The following is a 20558-nucleotide window of genomic DNA, read 5'->3' as shown; positions in this document are numbered from 1 at the left end:
CCTGTCTCCAGTCCCTCTCCTCAGCCCCAGTCCCTCTCCTCTCAGCTCCAGTCCCTCTCCTCTCCTCCCGTCTCTAGCCCCAGTCCCTCTCCTCCTGTCTCCAGTCCCTCTCCTCCTGTCTCCAGCTCCAGTCTCTCTCCTCTCAGCTCCAGTCCCTCTCCTCTCAGCTCCAGTCCCTCTCCTCAGTCCCTCTCCTCTCCTCCCGTCTCTAACCCCAGTCCCTCTCCTCCTGTCTCCAGCCCCAGTCCCTCTCCTCCTGTCTCCAGCCCCAGTCCCTCTCCTCCTGTCTCCAGCCCCTCTCCTCTCCTCAGCCCCAGTCCCTCTCCTCCTTTCTCCAGCCCCAGTCCCTCTCCTCTCCTCCCATCTCCAGTCCCTCTCCTCAGACCACTGAGTGATCATTGTTTTGTTTCCCTCCACTCAGCACGGTGTGATTGATAGAGGAGGCTGAGCGGTCAGAGCCCTCGGCTGCCGTCCCGTTAACGTTCTCCTGGCGCTGGCAGCACAGGATCTGCTTGAAGGTGGCGCTCATCTCCTTGTCCCGGTAGCTGTATATGATTGGGTTCATAGCAGAGTTAAACTCAGCCAGAAGCAGGAAGAACTTCTCAAAGTCCAGGACGTTACAGTTGGCACAGAACACATCGAGGAGGATGAGAACCAGGCCTGGAGTCCAGCAGACGATGAACGCACCTGGAGGAGGAAAAAGTAAGACTGTTCAGTAAAATCTGATTTCAAAAAAGGAATCAGGAACTGCATTTACAAAGAACACTTTGAATATACATTTTATTGATTCATCTGACCAATAGGAGATGATTGGTTAGAGAACAGGACTGTTCCGTTAATCTGACCACCGGGGGATGACTGGTTAGAGAACGGGACTGTTCCGTTAATCTGACTACCAGAGGATGATTGGTTAGAGAACGGGACTGTTCCGTTAATCTGACCACTTGAAGATGATTGGTTAGAGAACGGGACTGTTCCGTTAATCTGACCTCTGGGAGATGATTGGTTAGAGAAAGGGACTGTTCCGTTAATCTGACCAATAGGAGATGACTGGTTAGAGAACGGGACTGTTCCGTTAATCTGACCAATAGGAGATGACTGGTTAGAGAACGGGACTGTTCCGTTAATCTGACCAATAGGAGATGACTGGTTAGAGAACGGGACTGTTCCGTTAATCTGACCTCTGGGATATGATTGGTTAGAGAACGGGACTGCTCAGTGTGGCCAGAAGTTAGTCTGAATCAACCGAAAATTATTGATTTCTATATAGAAAAGACATTTGAAACGTAGCCACATATTCTTGCTCTTGTATATTTTCACAGCACACCTTTCGATTTGAATGAAACCTACCATACATGTTTTTCCATTGTAGAAGTGGTCAGGAAGTGATTTTTTGGGACCTGAATGGCAAAACATTCAGGAGATGTTCTCAAAGTTAACCTATTCTACATACCTCACCATACCACGAGACGTCTTCATTACTGGAAAAGATGGATATCTTTTAAAAAGCTTACAAGCAGGGATTGTCAAACTGTTTTATAATTTCTTGAGAAACACTTAATTTCTTCATTTCTTAACCTTAAAAGTTAAAACTTAAAGTATCTAAATGTTGGACCTTATTTCACATTAGAGGTTTGTTGAGACACAACATGCACTTGACTACAGGGGGGGGACATATCTTGGCTGATACATTTAGTAAAATTCACTTACAAACGGTACCACAAAAAAAAAAATGATAGTGTCAATACTCTATAGGAAACCTACTGAAACATTGTTACAGTCTATTCGGTGTCCCCTCTAAACTGCGCCAAGCGATCCGCCCCATTAGTTTGTGGTATATAAATCCACGTTGTTTCTATGATCGAATCAACAACATATCAGCCCCATTTGAATGCAACAAACCAAAACAAATGTAACTTTGCTAGATTGAGTGTGATTTTGTTGTAGGCAGAGCCAGAGCACAACGGTCTGTCAATCATCCGCATAGTGAACGAGCTTTTCAGATCAGTTAAGATGCAGAGGCGCGCGTGGGAACATTTATAGATATTCTTTGTTAGTTAGCAAGTTATTAGCCCAATTATAGATGGGGGGGTTACTGCTTCCTACAAGAGCACAAAAACCAGTCAGGTAAAAAGCGTATGTCTTAATTAAAGGGGCAGTGTTGTATTTTGAGACAAAATTAATATGTAAATTAGCCAATAGGCAGAAGGGTAGTTTACATTGTCTAATTCCCTGTATGGTAATAATAAACAATTGTATTTTGTAAAGTGGCTTCCTGCATTCAACACAATACAATTTACAGTCACGTATTTGGCCCGTGGTGCTACAGACCAAGTAAAATGTAAAAACGAATTTTAAAAAGTCTCATGCATTGTAGGTCTGCATTAAACAACACATATAGACTACTGTAGACCTGAAAACCTCATATAGACTACTGTAGGACTGTATTTAACACCTCATATAGACTACTGTAGGCCTGAACACCTGAACACCTCATATAGACTACTGTAGACCTGAACACCTCATATAGACTACTGTAGGCCTGAACACCTCATATAGACTACTGTAGGCCTGAACACCTCATATAGACTACTGTAGGCCTGAACACCTCATATAGACTACTGTAGACCTGAACACCTCATATAGACTACTGTAGACCTGAACACCTCATATAGACTACTGTAGACCTGAACACCTCATATAGACTACTGTAGACCTGAATACCTCATATAGACTACTGTAGGCCTGAACACCTCATATAGACTACTGTAGGCCTGAACACCTCATATAGACTACTGTAGGTCTGTATTTAACACCTCATATAGACTACATTAGGTCTGTATTTAACACCTCATATAGACTAATGTAGACCTGAACACCTCATATAGACTACTGTAGGCCTGAACACCTCATATAGACTACTGTAGGCCTGAACACCTCATATAGACTACTGTAGGCCTGAACACCTCATATACACTACTGTAGGCCTGAACACCACATATAGACTACTGTAGGCCTGAACACATCATATAGACTACTATAGGCCTGAAAACCTCATATAGACTACTGTAGGCCTGAACACCTCATATAGACTACTGTAGACCTGAACACCTCATATAGACTACTGTAGGCCTGAACACCTCATATAGACTACTGTAGGCCTGAACACCTCATATAGACTACTGTAGACCTGAACACCTCATAGACTGCTGTAGACCTGAACACCTCATATAGACTACTGTAGGCCTGAACACCTCATATAGACTACTGTAGACCTGAACACCTCATATAGACTACTATAGACCTGAACACCTCATATAGACTACTGTAAACCTGAACACCTCATATAGACTACTGTAGACCTGAACACCTCATATAGACTACTGTAGACCTGAACACCTCATATAGACTACTGTAGGTCTGTATTTAACACCTCATATAGACTACTGTAGGCCTGAACACCTCATATAGACTACTGTAGGCCTGAACACCTCATATAGACTACTGTAGGCCTGAACACCTCATATTGACTACTGTAGACCTGAACACCTCATATAGACTACTGTAGGTCTGTATTTAACACCTCATATAGACTACTGTAGGCCTGAACACCTCATATAGACTACTGTGGGCCTGAACACCTCATATAGACTACTGTAGATCAGAACACCTCATATAGACTACTGTAGGTCTGTATTTAACACCACATATAGACTACTGTAGACCTGAACACCTCATATAGACTACTGTAGGTCTGAACACCACATAGACTACTGTAGGCCTGAACACCTCATATAGACTACTGTAGGCCTGAACACCTCATATAGACTACTGTAGGCCTGAACACCTCATATAGACTACTGTAGACCTGAACACCTCATATAGACTACTGTAGACCTGAACACCTCATATAGACTACTGTAGACCTGAACACCTCATATAGACTACTGTAGGCCTGAACACCTCATATAGACTACTGTAGACCTGAACACCTCATATAGACTACTGTAGACCTGCACACCACCTCATATAGACTACTGTAGGCCTGAAGACCTCATATAGACTACTGTAGACCTGAACACCTCATATAGACTACTGTAGACCTGAACACCTCATATAGACTACTGTAGGCCTGAACACCTCATATTGACTATTGTAGACCTGAACACCTCATATAGACTACTGTAGGTCTGTATTTAACACCTCATATAGACTACTGTAGGTCTGTATTTAACACCTCATATAGACTACTGTAGACCTGAACACCTCATATAGACTACTGTAGGCCTGAACACCTCATATAGACTACTGTAGGCCTGAACACCTCATATAGACTACTGTAGACCTGAACACCTCATATAGACTACTGTAGAACTGAACACCTCATATAGACTACTGTAGGCCTGAACACCTCACATAGACTACTGTAGGTCTGTATTTAACACCTCATATAGACTACTGTAGACCTGAACACCTCATATAGTCTACTGTAGGCCTGAACACCTCATATAAACTACTGTAGGTCTGTATTTAACACCTCATATAGACTACTGTAGGCCTGAACACCTCATATAGACTACTGTAGACCTGAACACCTCATATAGACTACTGTTGGCCTGAACACCTCATATAGACTACTGTAGGCCTGAACACCTCATATAGACTACTGTAGACCTGAACACCTCATATAGACTACTGTAGACCTGAACACCTCATATAGACTACTGTAGACCTGAACACCTCATATAGACTACTGTAGACCTGAACACCTCATATAGACTACTGTAGACCAGAACACCTCATATAGACTACTGTAGACCTGTAAACACCTCATATAGACTACTGTAGGTCTGTAACACCTCATATAGACTACTGTAGACCTGAACACCTCATATAGACTACTGTAGGTCTGAACACCACATATAGACTACTGTAGGCCTGAACACCTCATATAGACTACTGTAGGCCTGAACACCTCATATAGACTACTGTCGGCATGAACACCTCATATAGACTACTGTAGACCTGAACACCTCATATAGACTACTGTAGACCTGAACACCTCATATAGACTACTGTAGACCTGAACAACTCATATAGACTACTGTAGACCTGAACACCTCATATAGACTACTGTAGGCCTGAACACCTCATTTAGACTACTGTAGACCTGCACACCACCTCATATAGACTACTGTAGGCCTGAAGACCTCATATAGACTACTGTAGACCTGCACACCGCCTCATATAGACTACTGTAGGCCTGAACACCTCATATAGACTACTGTAGGCCTGAACACCTCATATAGACTACTGTAGGCCTGAACACCTCATATAGACTGCTGTAGACCTGAACACCTCATATAGACTACTGTAGGCCTGAACACCTCATATAGACTACTGTAGGCCTGAACACCTCATATAGACTACTGTAGACCTGAACACCTCATATAGACTACTGTAGAACTGAACACCTCATATAGACTACTGTAGACCTGAACACCTCATATAGACTACTGTAGGCCTGAACACCTCATATAGACTGCTGTAGACCTGAACACCTCATATAGACTACTGTAGACCTGCACACCACCTCATATAGACTACTGTAGGCCTGAAGACCTCATATAGACTACTGTAGACCTGCACACCGCCTCATATAGACTACTGTAGGCCTGAACACCTCATATAGACTACTGTAGGCCTGAACACCTCATATAGACTGCTGTAGACCTGAACACCTCATATAGACTACTGTAGGCCTGAACACCTCATATAGACTACTGTAGGCCTGAACACCTCATATAGACTACTGTAGACCTGAACACCTCATATAGACTACTGTAGAACTGAACACCTCATATAGACTACTGTAGGCCTGAACACCTCATATAGACTACTGTAGGTCTGTATTTAACACCTCATATAGACTACTGTAGACCTGAACACCTCATATAGTCTACTGTAGGCCTGAACACCTCATATAAACTACTGTAGGTCTGTATTTAACACCTCATATAGACTACTGTAGGCCTGAACACCTCATATAGACTACTGTAGACCTGAACACCTCATATAGACTACTGTTGGCCTGAACACCTCATATAGACTACTGTAGGCCTGAACACCTCATATAGACTACTGTAGGCCTGAACACCTAATTTAGACTACTGTAGACCTGAACACCTCATATAGACTACTGTAGACCTGAACACCTCATATAGACTACTGTAGACCTGAACACCTCATATAGACTACTGTAGGCCTGAACACCTCATATAGACTACTGTAGACCAGAACACCTCATATAGACTACTGTAGGTCTGTATTTAACACCACATATAGACTACTGTAGACCTGAACACCTCATATAGACTACTGTAGACCTGAACACCTCATATAGACTACTGTAGACCTGAACACCTCATATAGACTACTGTAGACCTGCACACCACCTCATATAGACTACTGTAGGCCTGAAGACCTCATATAGACTACTGTAGACCTGCACACCGCCTCATATAGACTACTGTAGGCCTGAACACCTCATATAGACTACTGTAGGCCTGAACACCACATATAGACTACTGTAGGCCTGAACACCTCATATAGACTACTGTAGGCCTGAACACCTCATATAGACTACTGTAGGCCTGAACACCTCATATAGACTACTGTAGACCTGAACACCTCATATAGACTACTGTAGGCCTGAACACCTCATATAGACTACTGTAGACCTGTACACCTCATATAGACTACTGTAGGCCTGAACACCTCATATAGACTACTGTAGGCCTGAACACCTCATATAGACTACTGTAGGCCTGAACACCTCATATAGACTACTGTAGACCTGAACACCTCATATAGACTACTGTAGGCCTGAACACCTCATATAGACTACTGTAGACCTGAACACCTCATATAGACTACTGTAGGCCTGAACACCTGAACACCTCATATAGACTACTGTAGGCCTGAACACCTCATATAGACTACTGTAGGCCTGAACACCTCATATAGACTACTGTAGGTCTGTATTTAACACCACATATAGACTACTGTAGACCTGAACACCTCATATAGACTACTGTAGGCCTGAACACCTCATATAGACTACTGTAGGCCTGAACACCTCATATAGACTACTGTAGGCCTGAACACCTCATATAGACTACTGTAGACCTGAACACCTCATATAGACTACTGTAGGCCTGAACACCTCATATAGACTACTGTAGACCTGAACACCTCATATAGACTACTGTAGGCCTGAACACCTGAACACCTCATATAGACTACTGTAGGCCTGAACACCTCATTTAGACTACTGTAGACCTGCACACCACCTCATATAGACTACTGTAGGCCTGAAGACCTCATATAGACTACTGTAGACCTGAACACCTCATATAGACTACTGTAGGCCTGAACACCTCATATAGACTACTGTAGACCTGAACACCTCATATAGACTACTGTAGGCCTGAACACCTCATATAGACTACTGTAGACCTGAACACCTCATATAGACTACTGTAGGCCTGAACACCTCATATAGACTACTGTAGACCTGAACACCTCATATAGACTACTGTAGACCTGCACACCACCTCATAGACTACTGTAGACCTGCACACCGCCTCATATAGACTACTGTAGGCCTGAACACCTCATATAGACTACTGTAGGCCTGAACACCTCATATAGACTGCTGTAGACCTGAACACCTCATATAGACTACTGTAGGCCTGAACACCTCATATAGACTACTGTAGGCCTGAACACCTCATATAGACTACTGTAGACCTGAACACCTCATATAGACTACTGCAGAACTGAACACCTCATATAGACTACTGTAGGCCTGAACACCTCATATAGACTACTGTAGGTCTGTATTTAACACCTCATATAGACTACTGTAGACCTGAACACCTCATATAGTCTACTGTAGGCCTGAACACCTCATATAAACTACTGTAGGTCTGTATTTAACACCTCATATAGACTACTGTAGGCCTGAACACCTCATATAGACTACTGTAGACCTGAACACCTCATATAGACTACTGTTGGCCTGAACACCTCATATAGACTACTGTAGGCCTGAACACCTCATATAGACTACTGTAGGCCTGAACACCTAATTTAGACTACTGTAGACCTGAACACCTCATATAGACTACTGTAGACCTGAACACCTCATATAGACTACTGTAGACCTGAACACCTCATATAGACTACTGTAGGCCTGAACACCTCATATAGACTACTGTAGACCAGAACACCTCATATAGACTACTGTAGGTCTGTATTTAACACCACATATAGACTACTGTAGACCTGAACACCTCATATAGACTACTGTAGACCTGAACACCTCATATAGACTACTGTAGACCTGAACACCTCATATAGACTACTGTAGACCTGCACACCACCTCATATAGACTACTGTAGGCCTGAAGACCTCATATAGACTACTGTAGACCTGCACACCGCCTCATATAGACTACTGTAGGCCTGAACACCTCATATAGACTACTGTAGGCCTGAACACCACATATAGACTACTGTAGGCCTGAACACCTCATATAGACTACTGTAGGCCTGAACACCTCATATAGACTACTGTAGGCCTGAACACCTCATATAGACTACTGTAGACCTGAACACCTCATATAGACTACTGTAGGCCTGAACACCTCATATAGACTACTGTAGACCTGTACACCTCATATAGACTACTGTAGGCCTGAACACCTCATATAGACTACTGTAGGCCTGAACACCTCATATAGACTACTGTAGGCCTGAACACCTCATATAGACTACTGTAGACCTGAACACCTCATATAGACTACTGTAGGCCTGAACACCTCATATAGACTACTGTAGACCTGAACACCTCATATAGACTACTGTAGGCCTGAACACCTGAACACCTCATATAGACTACTGTAGGCCTGAACACCTCATATAGACTACTGTAGGCCTGAACACCTCATATAGACTACTGTAGGTCTGTATTTAACACCACATATAGACTACTGTAGACCTGAACACCTCATATAGACTACTGTAGGCCTGAACACCTCATATAGACTACTGTAGGCCTGAACACCTCATATAGACTACTGTAGGCCTGAACACCTCATATAGACTACTGTAGACCTGAACACCTCATATAGACTACTGTAGGCCTGAACACCTCATATAGACTACTGTAGACCTGAACACCTCATATAGACTACTGTAGGCCTGAACACCTGAACACCTCATATAGACTACTGTAGGCCTGAACACCTCATATAGACTACTGTAGGCCTGAACACCTCATATAGACTACTGTAGGTCTGTATTTAACACCACATATAGACTACTGTAGACCTGAACACCTCATATAGACTACTGTAGGCCTGAACACCTCATATAGACTACTGTAGACCTGAACACCTCATATAGACTACTGTAGGCCTGAACACCTCATATAGACTACTGTAGGCCTGAACACCTCATATAGACTACTGTAGACCTGAACACCTCATATAGACTACTGTAGTCCTGCACACCACCTCATAGACTACTGTAGGCCTGAACACCTCATATAGACTACTGTAGACCTGCACACCACCTCATATAGACTACTGTAGGCCTGAACACCTCATATAGACTACTGTAGACCTGAACACCTCATATAGACTACTGTAGACCTGAACACCTCATATAGACTACTGTAGGCCTGAACACCTCATATAGACTACTGTAGGCCTGAACACCTCATATAGACTACTGTAGGCCTGAACACCTCATATAGACTACTGTAGGCCTGAACACCTCATATAGACTACTGTAGACCTGAACACCTCATATAGACTACTGTAGACCTGAACACCTCATATAGACGACTGTAGGTCTGTATTTAACACCTTATATAGACTACTGTAGACCTGAACACCTCATATAGACTACTGTAGGCCTGAACACCTCATATAGACTACTGTAGGCCTGAACACCTCATATAGACTACTGTAGGCCTGAACACCTCATATAGACTACTGTAGACCTGAACACCTCATATAGACTACTTTAGACCTGCACACCACCTCATATAGACTACTGTAGACCTGCACACCACCTCATATAGACTACTGTAGGCCTGAACACCTCATATAGACTACTGTAGACCTGAACACCTCATATAGACTACTGTAGGTCTGTATTTAACACCTCATATAGACTACTGTAGACCTGAACACCTCCTATAGACTACTGTAGGCCTGAACACCTCATATAGACTACTGTATCTCAAAGTGCTGTACAGAAACCCAGCCTAAACACCCCAAACAGCAAGCAAAGCATGTAGAGCTACTGTGGCTAGGAACACCTCCCTAGAAAACTACTGTAAGGCCAAAAACCTAGGAAGAAACCTAGAGAGGAACCAGGTTATGAGGCCTGGCCATCCTCTTCTAGACTACTGCAGGCCTGGACACCTATAACAGACTACTGGTCAAGATGTTAAAACCTCATAAATGACCAGCATGGTCTACTAATAATCATAGTACTTGTCAGGTGCAACAAGCACGTCCGGTGAACACCTCATCATAGACTACTGTAGACCTGAACACCTCATATAGACTACTGTAGGCCTGAACACCTCATATAGACTACTGTAGGCCTGTATTTAACACCTCATATAGACTACTGTAGGCCTGAACACCTCATATAGACTACTGTAGGCCTGAACACCTCATATAGACTACTGTAGGCCTGAACACCTCATATAGACTACTGTAGACCTGAACACCTCATATAGACTACTGTAGAGCCTGAACACCTCATATAGACTACTGTAGGCCTGAACACCTCATATAGACTACTGTAGGCCTGATTAACACCTCATATAGACTACTGTAGACCTGAACACCTCATATAGACTACTGTAGGCCTGAACACCTCATATAGACTACTGTAGGCCTGTTTTAACACCTCATATAGACTACTGTAGGCCTGAACACCTCATATAGACTACTGTAGGCCTGAACACCTCATATAGACTACTGTAGGCCTGAACACCTCATATAGACTACTGTAGACCTGAACACCTCATATAGACTACTTTAGACCTGCACACCACCTCATATAGACTACTGTAGACCTGCACACCACCTCATATAGACTACTGTAGGCCTGAACACCTCATATAGACTACTGTAGACCTGAACACCTCATATAGACTACTGTAGGTCTGTATTTAACACCTCATATAGACTACTGTAGACCTGAACACCTCCTATCGACTACTGTAGGCCTGAACACCTCATATAGACTATATATCTCAAAGTGCTGTACAGAAACCCAGCCTAAAACCCCAAACAGCAAGCAAAGCATGTGAAAGAAGCACGGTGGCTAGGAAAAACTCCCTAGGAAAAACTCCCTAGAAAGGCCAAAAACCTAGGAAGAAACCTAGAGAGGAACCAGGTTATGAGGGGTGGCCAGTCCTCTTCTGGCTGTGCAGGGTGGATATTATAACAGAACATGGTCAAGATGTTAAAATGTTCATAAATGACCAGCATGGTCAAATAATAATAATCATAGTAGTTGTCGAGGGTGCAACAAGCACGTCCGGTGAACAGGTCAGGGTTCCATAGACTACTGTAGACCTGAACACCTCATATAGACTACTGTAGGCCTGAACACCTCATATAGACTACTGTAGGTCTGTATTTAACACCTCATATAGACTACTGTAGACCTGAACACCTCATATAGACTACTGTAGGCCTGAACACCTCATATAGACTACTGTAGGCCTGAACACCTCAAATAGACTACTGTAGACCTGAACACCTCATATAGACTACTGTAGAACTGAACACCTCATATAGACTACTGTAGGCCTGAACACCTCATATAGACTACTGTAGGTCTGTATTTAACACCTCATATAGACTACTGTAGACCTGAACACCTCATATAGACTACTGTAGGCCTGAACACCTCATATAGACTACTGTAGGTCTGTATTTAACACCTCATATAGACTACTGTAGGCCTGAACACCTCATATAGACTACTGTAGGCCTGAACACCTCTTATATAGACTACTGTAGGCCTGAACACCTCATATAGACTACTGTAGGCCTGAACACCTCATATAGACTACTGTAGGCCTGAACACCTCATATAGTCTAATGTAGGCCTGAACACCTCATATAGACTACTGTAGGCCTGAACACCTCATATAGACTACTGTAGACCTGAACACCTCATATAGACTACTGTAGGTCTGTATTTAACACCTCATGTAGACTACTGTAGGCCTGAACACCTCATATAGACTACTGTAGGCCTGAACACCTCATATAGACTACTGTAGGCCTGAACACCACATATAGACTACTGTAGGCCTGAACACCTCATATAGACTACTGTAGGCCTGAACACCTCATATAGACTACTGTAGGCCTGAACACCTCATATAGACTACTGTAGACCTGAACACCTCATATAGACTACTGTAGGCCTGAACACCTCATATAGACTACTGTAGACCTGAACACCTCATATAGACTACTGTAGGCCTGAACACCTGAACACCTCATATAGACTACTGCAGGCCTGAACACCTCATATAGACTACTGTAGGCCTGAACACCTCATATAGACTACTGTAGGTCTGTATTTAACACCACATATAGACTACTGTAGACCTGAACACCTCATATAGACTACTGTAGGTCTGAACACAACATATAGACTACTGTAGGCCTGAACACCTCATATAGACTACTGTAGGCCTGAACACCTCATATAGACTACTGTAGGCCTGAACACCTCATATAGACTACTGTAGACCTGAACACCTCATATAGACTACTGTAGTCCTGCACACCACCTCATAGATTACTGTAGGCCTGAACACCTCATATAGACTACTGTAGAGCTGCACACCACCTCATATAGACTACTGTAGGCCTGAACACCTCATATAGACTACTGTAGACCTGAACACCTCATATAGACTACTGTAGGCCTGAACACCTCATATAGACTACTGTAGGCCTGAACACCTCATATAGACTACTGTAAGCCTGAACGCCTCATATAGACTACTGTAGGCCTGAACACCTCATATAGACTACTGTAGACCTGAACACCTCATATAGACTACTGTAGGTCTGTATTTAACACCTCATATAGACTACTGTAGACCTGAACACCTCATATAGACTACTGTAGGCCTGAACACCTCATATAGACTACTGTAGGCCTGAACACCTCATATAGACTACTGTAGGCCTGAACACCTCATATAGACTACTGTAGACCTGAACACCTCATATAGACTACTGTAGACCTGCACACCACCTCATATAGACTACTGTAGACCTGAACACCTCATATAGACTACTGTAGGCCTGAACACCTCATATAGACTACTGTAGACCTGCACACCACCTCATATAGACTACTGTAGGCCTGAACACCTCATATAGACTACTGTAGACCTGAACACCTCATATAGACTACTGTAGGCCTGAACACCTCATATAGACTACTGTAGACCTGAACACCTCATATAGGCTACTGTAGGCCTGAACACCTCATATAGACTACTGTAGACCTGAACACCTTATATAGACTACTGTAAGCCTGAACACCTTATATAGACTACTGTAGACCTGAACACCTCATATAGACTACTGTAGAACTGAACACCTCATATAGACTACTGTAAACCTGAACACCTCATATAGACTACTGTAGACCTGAACACCTCATATAGACTACTGTAGACCTGAACACCTCATATAGGCTACTGTAGGCCTGAACACCTCATATAGACTACTGTAGGTCTGTATTTAACACCTCATATAGACTACTGTAGACCTGAACACCTCATATAGACTACTGTAGGCCTGAACACCTCATATAGACTACTGTAGGTCTGTATTTAACACCTCATATAGACTACTGTAGGCCTGAACACCTCATATAGACTATATATCTCAAAGTGCTGTACAGAAACCCAGCCTAAAACCCCAAACAGCAAGCAAAGCATGTGAAAGAAGCACGGTGGCTAGGAAAAACTCCCTAGGAAAAACTCCCTAGAAAGGCCAAAAACCTAGGAAGAAACCTAGAGAGGAACCAGGCTATGAGGGGTGGCCAGTCCTCTTCTGGCTGTGCAGGGTGGATATTATAACAGAACATGGTCAAGATGTTAAAATGTTAAAATGTTCATAAATGACCAGCATGGTCAAATAATAATAATCATAGTAGTTGTCGAGGGTGCAACAAGCACGTCCGGTGAACAGGTCAGGGTTCCATAGACTACTGTAGACCTGAACACCTCATATAGACTACTGTAGGCCTGAACACCTCATATAGACTACTGTAGGCCTGAACACCTTTATAGACTACTGTAGGCCTGAACACCTCATATAGACTACTGTAGGCCTGAACACCTCATATAGACTACTGTAGGTCTGTATTTAACACCCCATATAGACTACTGTAGGCCTGAACACCTCATATAGACTACTGTAGGCCTGAACACCTCATATAGACTACTGTAGGCATGAACACCTCATATAGACTACTGTAGACCTGAACACCTCATATAGACTACTGTAGACCTGAACACCTCATATAGACTACTGTAGGCCTGAACACCTGAACACCTCATATAGACTACTGTAGGCCTGAACACCTCTTATATAGACTACTGTAGGCCTGAACACCTCATATAGACTACTGTAGACCTGCACAGCACCTCATATAAACTACTGTAGGCCTGAACACCTCATATAGACTACTGTAGACCTGAACACCTCAAAAAGACTACTGTAGACCTGAACACCTCATATAGACTACTGTAGGCCTGAACACCTCATATAGACTACTGTAGGCCTGAACACCTTTATAGACTACTGTAGGCCTGAACACCTCATATAGACTACTGTAGGCCTGAACACCTCATATAGACTACTGTAGGTCTGTATTTAACACCCCATATAGACTACTGTAGGCCTGAACACCTCATATAGACTACTGTAGGCCTGAACACCTTATATAGACTACTGTAGGCCTGAACACCTCATATAGACTACTGTAGACTATATCATAGAAATAAAAAGCTATTTCCATGTGAAAATGTTAAGTGATTTGCTCCATTGGTTTTGTTGGTAGACCGACATTATGCTCCAATATCCACAATAACCTATTGGCTACTGTCTAAAACTGTCAGGGTTCAGCCTATTGGCTACTGTCTAAAACTGTCAGGGTTCAGCCTATTGGCTACTGTCTAAAACTGTCAGGGTTCAGCCTATTGGCTACTGAAACTGTCAGGGTTCAGCCTATTGGCTACTGTCTAAAACTGTCAGGGTTCAGCCTATTGGCTACTGAAACTGTAAGGGTTCAGCCTATTGGCTACTGTCTAAAACTGTCAGGGTTCAGCCTATTGGCTACTGTCTAAAACTGTCAAGGTTCAGCCTATTGGCTACTGAAACTGTAAGGGTTCATCCTATTGGCTACTGTCTAAAACTGTCAGGGTTCAGCCTATTGGCTACTGAAACTGTCAGGGTTAAGCCTATTGGCTACTGTCTAACACTGTAAGGGTTCAGCCTATTGGCTACTGTCTAAAACTGTCAGGGTTCAGCCTATTGGCTACTGAAACTGTCAGGGTTCAGCCTATTGGCTACTGAAACTGTCAGGGTTCAGCCTATTGGCTACTGAAACTGTCAGGGTTCAGCCTATTGGCTACTGAAACTGTCAGGGTTCAGCCTATTGGCTACTGAAACTGTCAGGGTTCAGCCTATTGGCTACTGTCTAAACTGTAAGGGTTACAGCCTATTGGCTACTGAAACTGTCAGGGTTCAGCCTATTGGCTACTGTCTATAACTAAGGGTTCAGCCTATTGGCTACTGAAACTGTCAGGGTTCAGCCTATTGGCTACTGTCTAAAACTGGTCAGGGTTCAGCCTATTGGCTACTGTCTAAACTGTAAGGGTTCAGCCTATTGGCTACTGAAACTGTCAGGGTTCAGCCTATTGGCTACTGTCTATAACTAAGGGTTCAGCCTATTGGCTACTGAAACTGTCAGGGTTCAGCCTATTGGCTACTGAAACTGTCAGGGTTCAGCCTATTGGCTACTGTCTATAACTGTAAGGGTTCAGCCTATTGTCTACTGTCTAACATTCGCAGAGTACGACCCTGCCTCACACAGGAAGCGGCGCAGGTCCTAATCCAGGCACTTGTCATCTCCCGTCTGGATTACTGCAACTCGCTGTTGGCTGGGCTCCCTGCCTGTGCCATTAAACCCCTACAACTCATCCAGAACGCCGCAGCCCGTCTGGTGTTCAACCTTCCCAAGTTCTCTCACGTCACCCCGCTCCTCCGCTTTCTCCACTGGCTTCCAGTTGAAGCTCACATCCGCTACAAGACCATGGTGATTGCCTACGGAGCTGTGAAGGCAACGGCACCTCCATACCTTCAGGCTCTGATCAGGCCCTACACCCAAACAAGGGCACTGCGTTCATCCACCACTGGCCTGCTGGCCCCCCTACCTCTGAGGAAGCACAGTTCCCGCTCAGCCCAGTCAAAACTGTTCGCTGCTCTGGCACCCCAATGGTGGAACAAGCTCCCTCACGACGCCAGGACAGCGGAGTCAGTCACCACCTTCCGGAGACACCTGAAACCCCACCTCTTTAAGGAATACCTAGGATAGGATAAAGTAATCCTTCTAACCCCCCCCCTTAAAAGATTTGATGCACTATTGTAAAGTGGTTGTTCCACTACATATCATAAGGTGAATGCACCAATTTGTAAGTCGCTCTGGATAAGAGCGTCTGCTAAATGACTTAAATGTAATGTAAATGTATAACTGTCAGGGTTCAGCCTATTGGCTACTGAAACTGTCAGGGTTCAGCCTATTGGCTACTTAAACTGTCAGGGTTCAGCCTATTGGCTACTGTCTAAACTGTAAGGGTTCAGCCTATTGGCTACTGAAACTGTCAGGGTTCAGCCTATTGGCTACTGTCTAACACTAAGGGTTCAGCCTATTGGCTACTGTCTAACACTAAGGGTTACAGCATATTGGCTACTGTCTATAACTGTCAGGGTTCATCCTATTGGCTACTGTCTAACACTAAGGGTTACAGCCTATTGGCTGCTGTCTAAAACTGGTCAGGGTTCAGCCTATTGGCTACTGTCTAAAACTGGTCAGGGTTCAGCCTATTGGCTACTGAAACTGTCAGGGTTCATCCTATTGGCTACTGTCTAAAACTGGTCAGGGTTCAGCCTATTGGCTACTGAAACTGTCAGGGTTCATCCTATTGGCTACTGTCTAAAACTGGTCAGGGTTCAGCCTATTGGCTACTGAAACTGTCAGGGTTCAGCCTATTGGCTACTGTCTAAAACTGTCAGGGTTCAGCCTATTGGCTACTGTCTAAAACTGGTCAGGGTTCAGCCTATTGGCTACTGAAACTGTCAGGGTTCATCCTATTGGCTACTGTCTAAAACTGGTCAGGGTTCAGCCTATTGGCTACTGAAACTGTCAGGGTTCATCCTATTGGCTACTGTCTAACACTAAGGGTTACAGCCTCAGTGTTCACTGTAAACGCACACCGAAGTTGCACAAAATTCTCACAACATTCAAGTTTCCTCTCACAAAACCTACAATTTGCTTAGTGCCCCAAAAAACGTTAGACATGACCATTTATGTTCACAGTCGATGGTGGGTGGACAGGCGGCCATCTTTGTGGTAGTAATTACGAAGTTCAAATTCTATTTAATTTCAATGGTGTACCAGCTAAATTACAGTGTTCTGAAGGGATAGGTCCATTCTATGAATTCTGTTTCTATGATTGAAGTGACACCCACCCTGTATTCAGGAGCATGCTGTGTCTCAACCGATGGCGGGCACGACACAAAAAAAACTCAAATTATGTAAAGTAGGGTCTAAGCTACAACAGAAAAAAATCTGAGTATACACGTTTTTAGATAATTGCCGTTAAAGGTAAAAACAAAAAGTCTGTTTATTTGTATTTTTTGGGACAACCCTGTTTGTAAGCTTTTAAATGATATAAACAGTTGAGTTTTATCTTTTTCAGTGACAAAAACATGTCTCATGATATGGTGGGGTTTGCAAAATGAGTCCACTTTAGGCACCTCCATCTCCTGAATGTGTTGGTATTCAGGTCCTAAAATCACTTCCTGACTACTTTTTCCATCTGCAAACATGTACGGAAAGTTTTATTTAAATCAGAAGGGATGCTGTCAAAAAGTGATTGAATTCAAATGAATTCACCTAATACAAGTATATGAGACAAGAATATATGGCTGCGTTTCAAGTGTATTTTCCATATATTATTGTGAGACATGATTATAGAAACAGGAAACATAGGTCTCTACTACTGATACTGATTCACGACGTCTCCTTTGAACATGGGCGGCAGGTAGCCTAGTGTTTAGAGTGTTGGGCCAGTAACCGAAAGGTTGCTGGATCGAATCCCTGAGCTGACAAGGTAAAAATCTGTCGTTCTGCCCCTGAACAAGGCAGTTGAGGCACTGTTCCCCGATAGGCTGTCATTGAAAATAAGAATCTGTTCTTAACTGACTTGCCTAGTTAAATAAAGGTTACATTTAAATAAAAAAAAGTTGATGTTGAGATGTGTCTGTTACTTGAACTCTGTGAAGCATTTATTTATTTAGGCTGCAATCTGAGGCTGGTAACTCTAATGAATTTATCCTCTGCAGCAGAGGTAACTCTGGGTCTTCCTTTCCTGTGGCGGTCCTCATGAGAGCCAGTTTCATCATAGCACTTGATGGTGTTTGAGACTGCACTTGAAACTTTCAAAGTTCTTGAAATTCTCCGTATTGACTGACCTTCGGGTCATAAAGTAATGATGGACTGTCATTTCTCTTTGCTTATTTCAGCTGTTCTTACCAAATCACGTCACACCGCTCCTCCGCTCTCTCCACTGGCTTCCAGTCGAAGCTCGCATCCGCTACAAGACCATGGTGCTTGCCTATGGAGCTGTGAGGGGAACGGCACCTCCGTACCTTCAGGCTCTGATCAGGCCCTACACCCAAACAAGGGCACTGCGTTCATCCACCTCTGGCCTGCTCGCCTCCCTACCTCTGAGGAAGCACAGTTCCCGCTCAGCCCAGTCAAAACTGTTCGCTGCTCTGGCACCCCAATGGTGGAACAAGCTCCCTCACGACGCCAGGACAGCGGAGTCAATCACCACCTTCCGGAGTCACCTGAAACCCCACCTCTTCAAGGAATACCTGGGATAGGATAAAGTAATCCTTCTAACCCCCCCCTTAAAAGATTTAGATGCACTATTGTAAAGTGGTTGTTCCACTGGATATTATAAGGTGAATGCACCAATTTGTAAGTCGCTCTGGATAAGAGCGTCTGCTAAATGACTTAAATGTAAATGTAAATAATATGGACTTGGTCTTTTACCAAATAGGGCTATCTTCTGAAAACAGGGCTCTACAGCGCGAGTATTTCACTCACATTTGCCCCTAAAAATAGATATGTGCGAAGAGATTTTTTTTTATTTACGAGCACAGTGTGCTATTAAAGATTACAACCTACCGTAATGTATTTTCCCCCCCGCTGCTAATTGTTTAAAAACTACAAGTCCCACATTCCACAAGCAGCATGCACCAACCACAGTAGCTTTCTGTGATGAAACAGTCCAGTCAGAGAGAGAAAGGTGACCACTGGATAATAGTATCGGTATAGGCTATAAATTAACGTGCACACATCGCTAAAAGATGAAGCCCATTCAATTTTATTTTAAGCGTAAAAGAGACGAGGAGAAAGAGGAATCAGCAAAGGTTCAACTAATGAAGCCTCTTCACGGGGTTTACCTGAGGTGGCCTATGTTAGGGATGTTGAGAACAACGTTAGCGAAGCGACCCCGGCTGTAGCCCGTAGAGGGCGAACATATAAATTCAATACGAATTGGCTGAAAAATGTTCCCATGGCTAGAAAGTTAGAAAACAATGTTATGTTCTGCAAATATTGTAGAGGGCAGAAAAGTCGTCCATCGTGTCAGGAAACCCGCATCTGAAAAGAGAGAGCGTAGCGAAACATAACATCTCGCGGCGGCAGCATATCCAGTGCAGAGATCTGTACCTGTTGAGACAGGAGAAACCATCAGGCACGGTGTCAGCAGCCGTGAGGAGGAGAGGAGGCAGATGGAAATAAAAGATGCACTTCATTGCGAAAGAATAAGAACCTTTCGTCAAATTTGGGCAGTTTATCAGACTCCACCACAAAAACGGAGTTGACATTAATCCCACATACGACAATGATGTAAGATGTGCGGAGATGATCGGTCATATTGCTGACATAATGAGAGAGAGCCTGTCAGTGAAGCATCTTGCTGTTCTAATAGATGGAGACACTGATATGTCCAACACCGAATGAGAGATTGTCTACATGCGCTTGTTGGAGGATGGGAAGCCAGTCAATCTCCTAGTCGGACAACAGACCTTTGAGCATTCCCATGCCATTGGTAAATTGTTCCTCTT

At 43.6% G+C, this 20558-nt stretch overlaps 1 protein-coding gene across 2 annotated transcripts in view; it reads right to left on the bottom strand.

The window, feature by feature from the left end:
- Positions 1-278: 278 nt before the first annotated feature.
- LOC106572527 (lysophosphatidic acid receptor 1) overlaps positions 279-20558 on the bottom strand; it is an 86592-nt gene continuing 66312 nt past the window's right edge. Inside the window, exon 3 of one of the 2 annotated variants that reach the window (XM_014146779.2) lies at positions 279-687. In XM_014146779.2, the coding sequence (XP_014002254.1) occupies positions 380-687 (308 nt within the window). In that variant the 3' untranslated portion in view covers positions 279-379. The remainder of the gene's footprint in view (positions 688-20558) is intronic. The other variant, XM_014146771.2, reaches the window with a different exon arrangement.

This window comes from Salmo salar, chromosome ssa01 (genome assembly GCF_905237065.1).
Source record: "Salmo salar chromosome ssa01, Ssal_v3.1, whole genome shotgun sequence".
NCBI classification, from domain to species: Eukaryota; Metazoa; Chordata; class Actinopteri; order Salmoniformes; family Salmonidae; genus Salmo; species Salmo salar.
The sequence above is the reverse complement of the archived record's forward strand: the minus strand, read 5'-3'. Positions and strand labels throughout refer to the sequence as shown.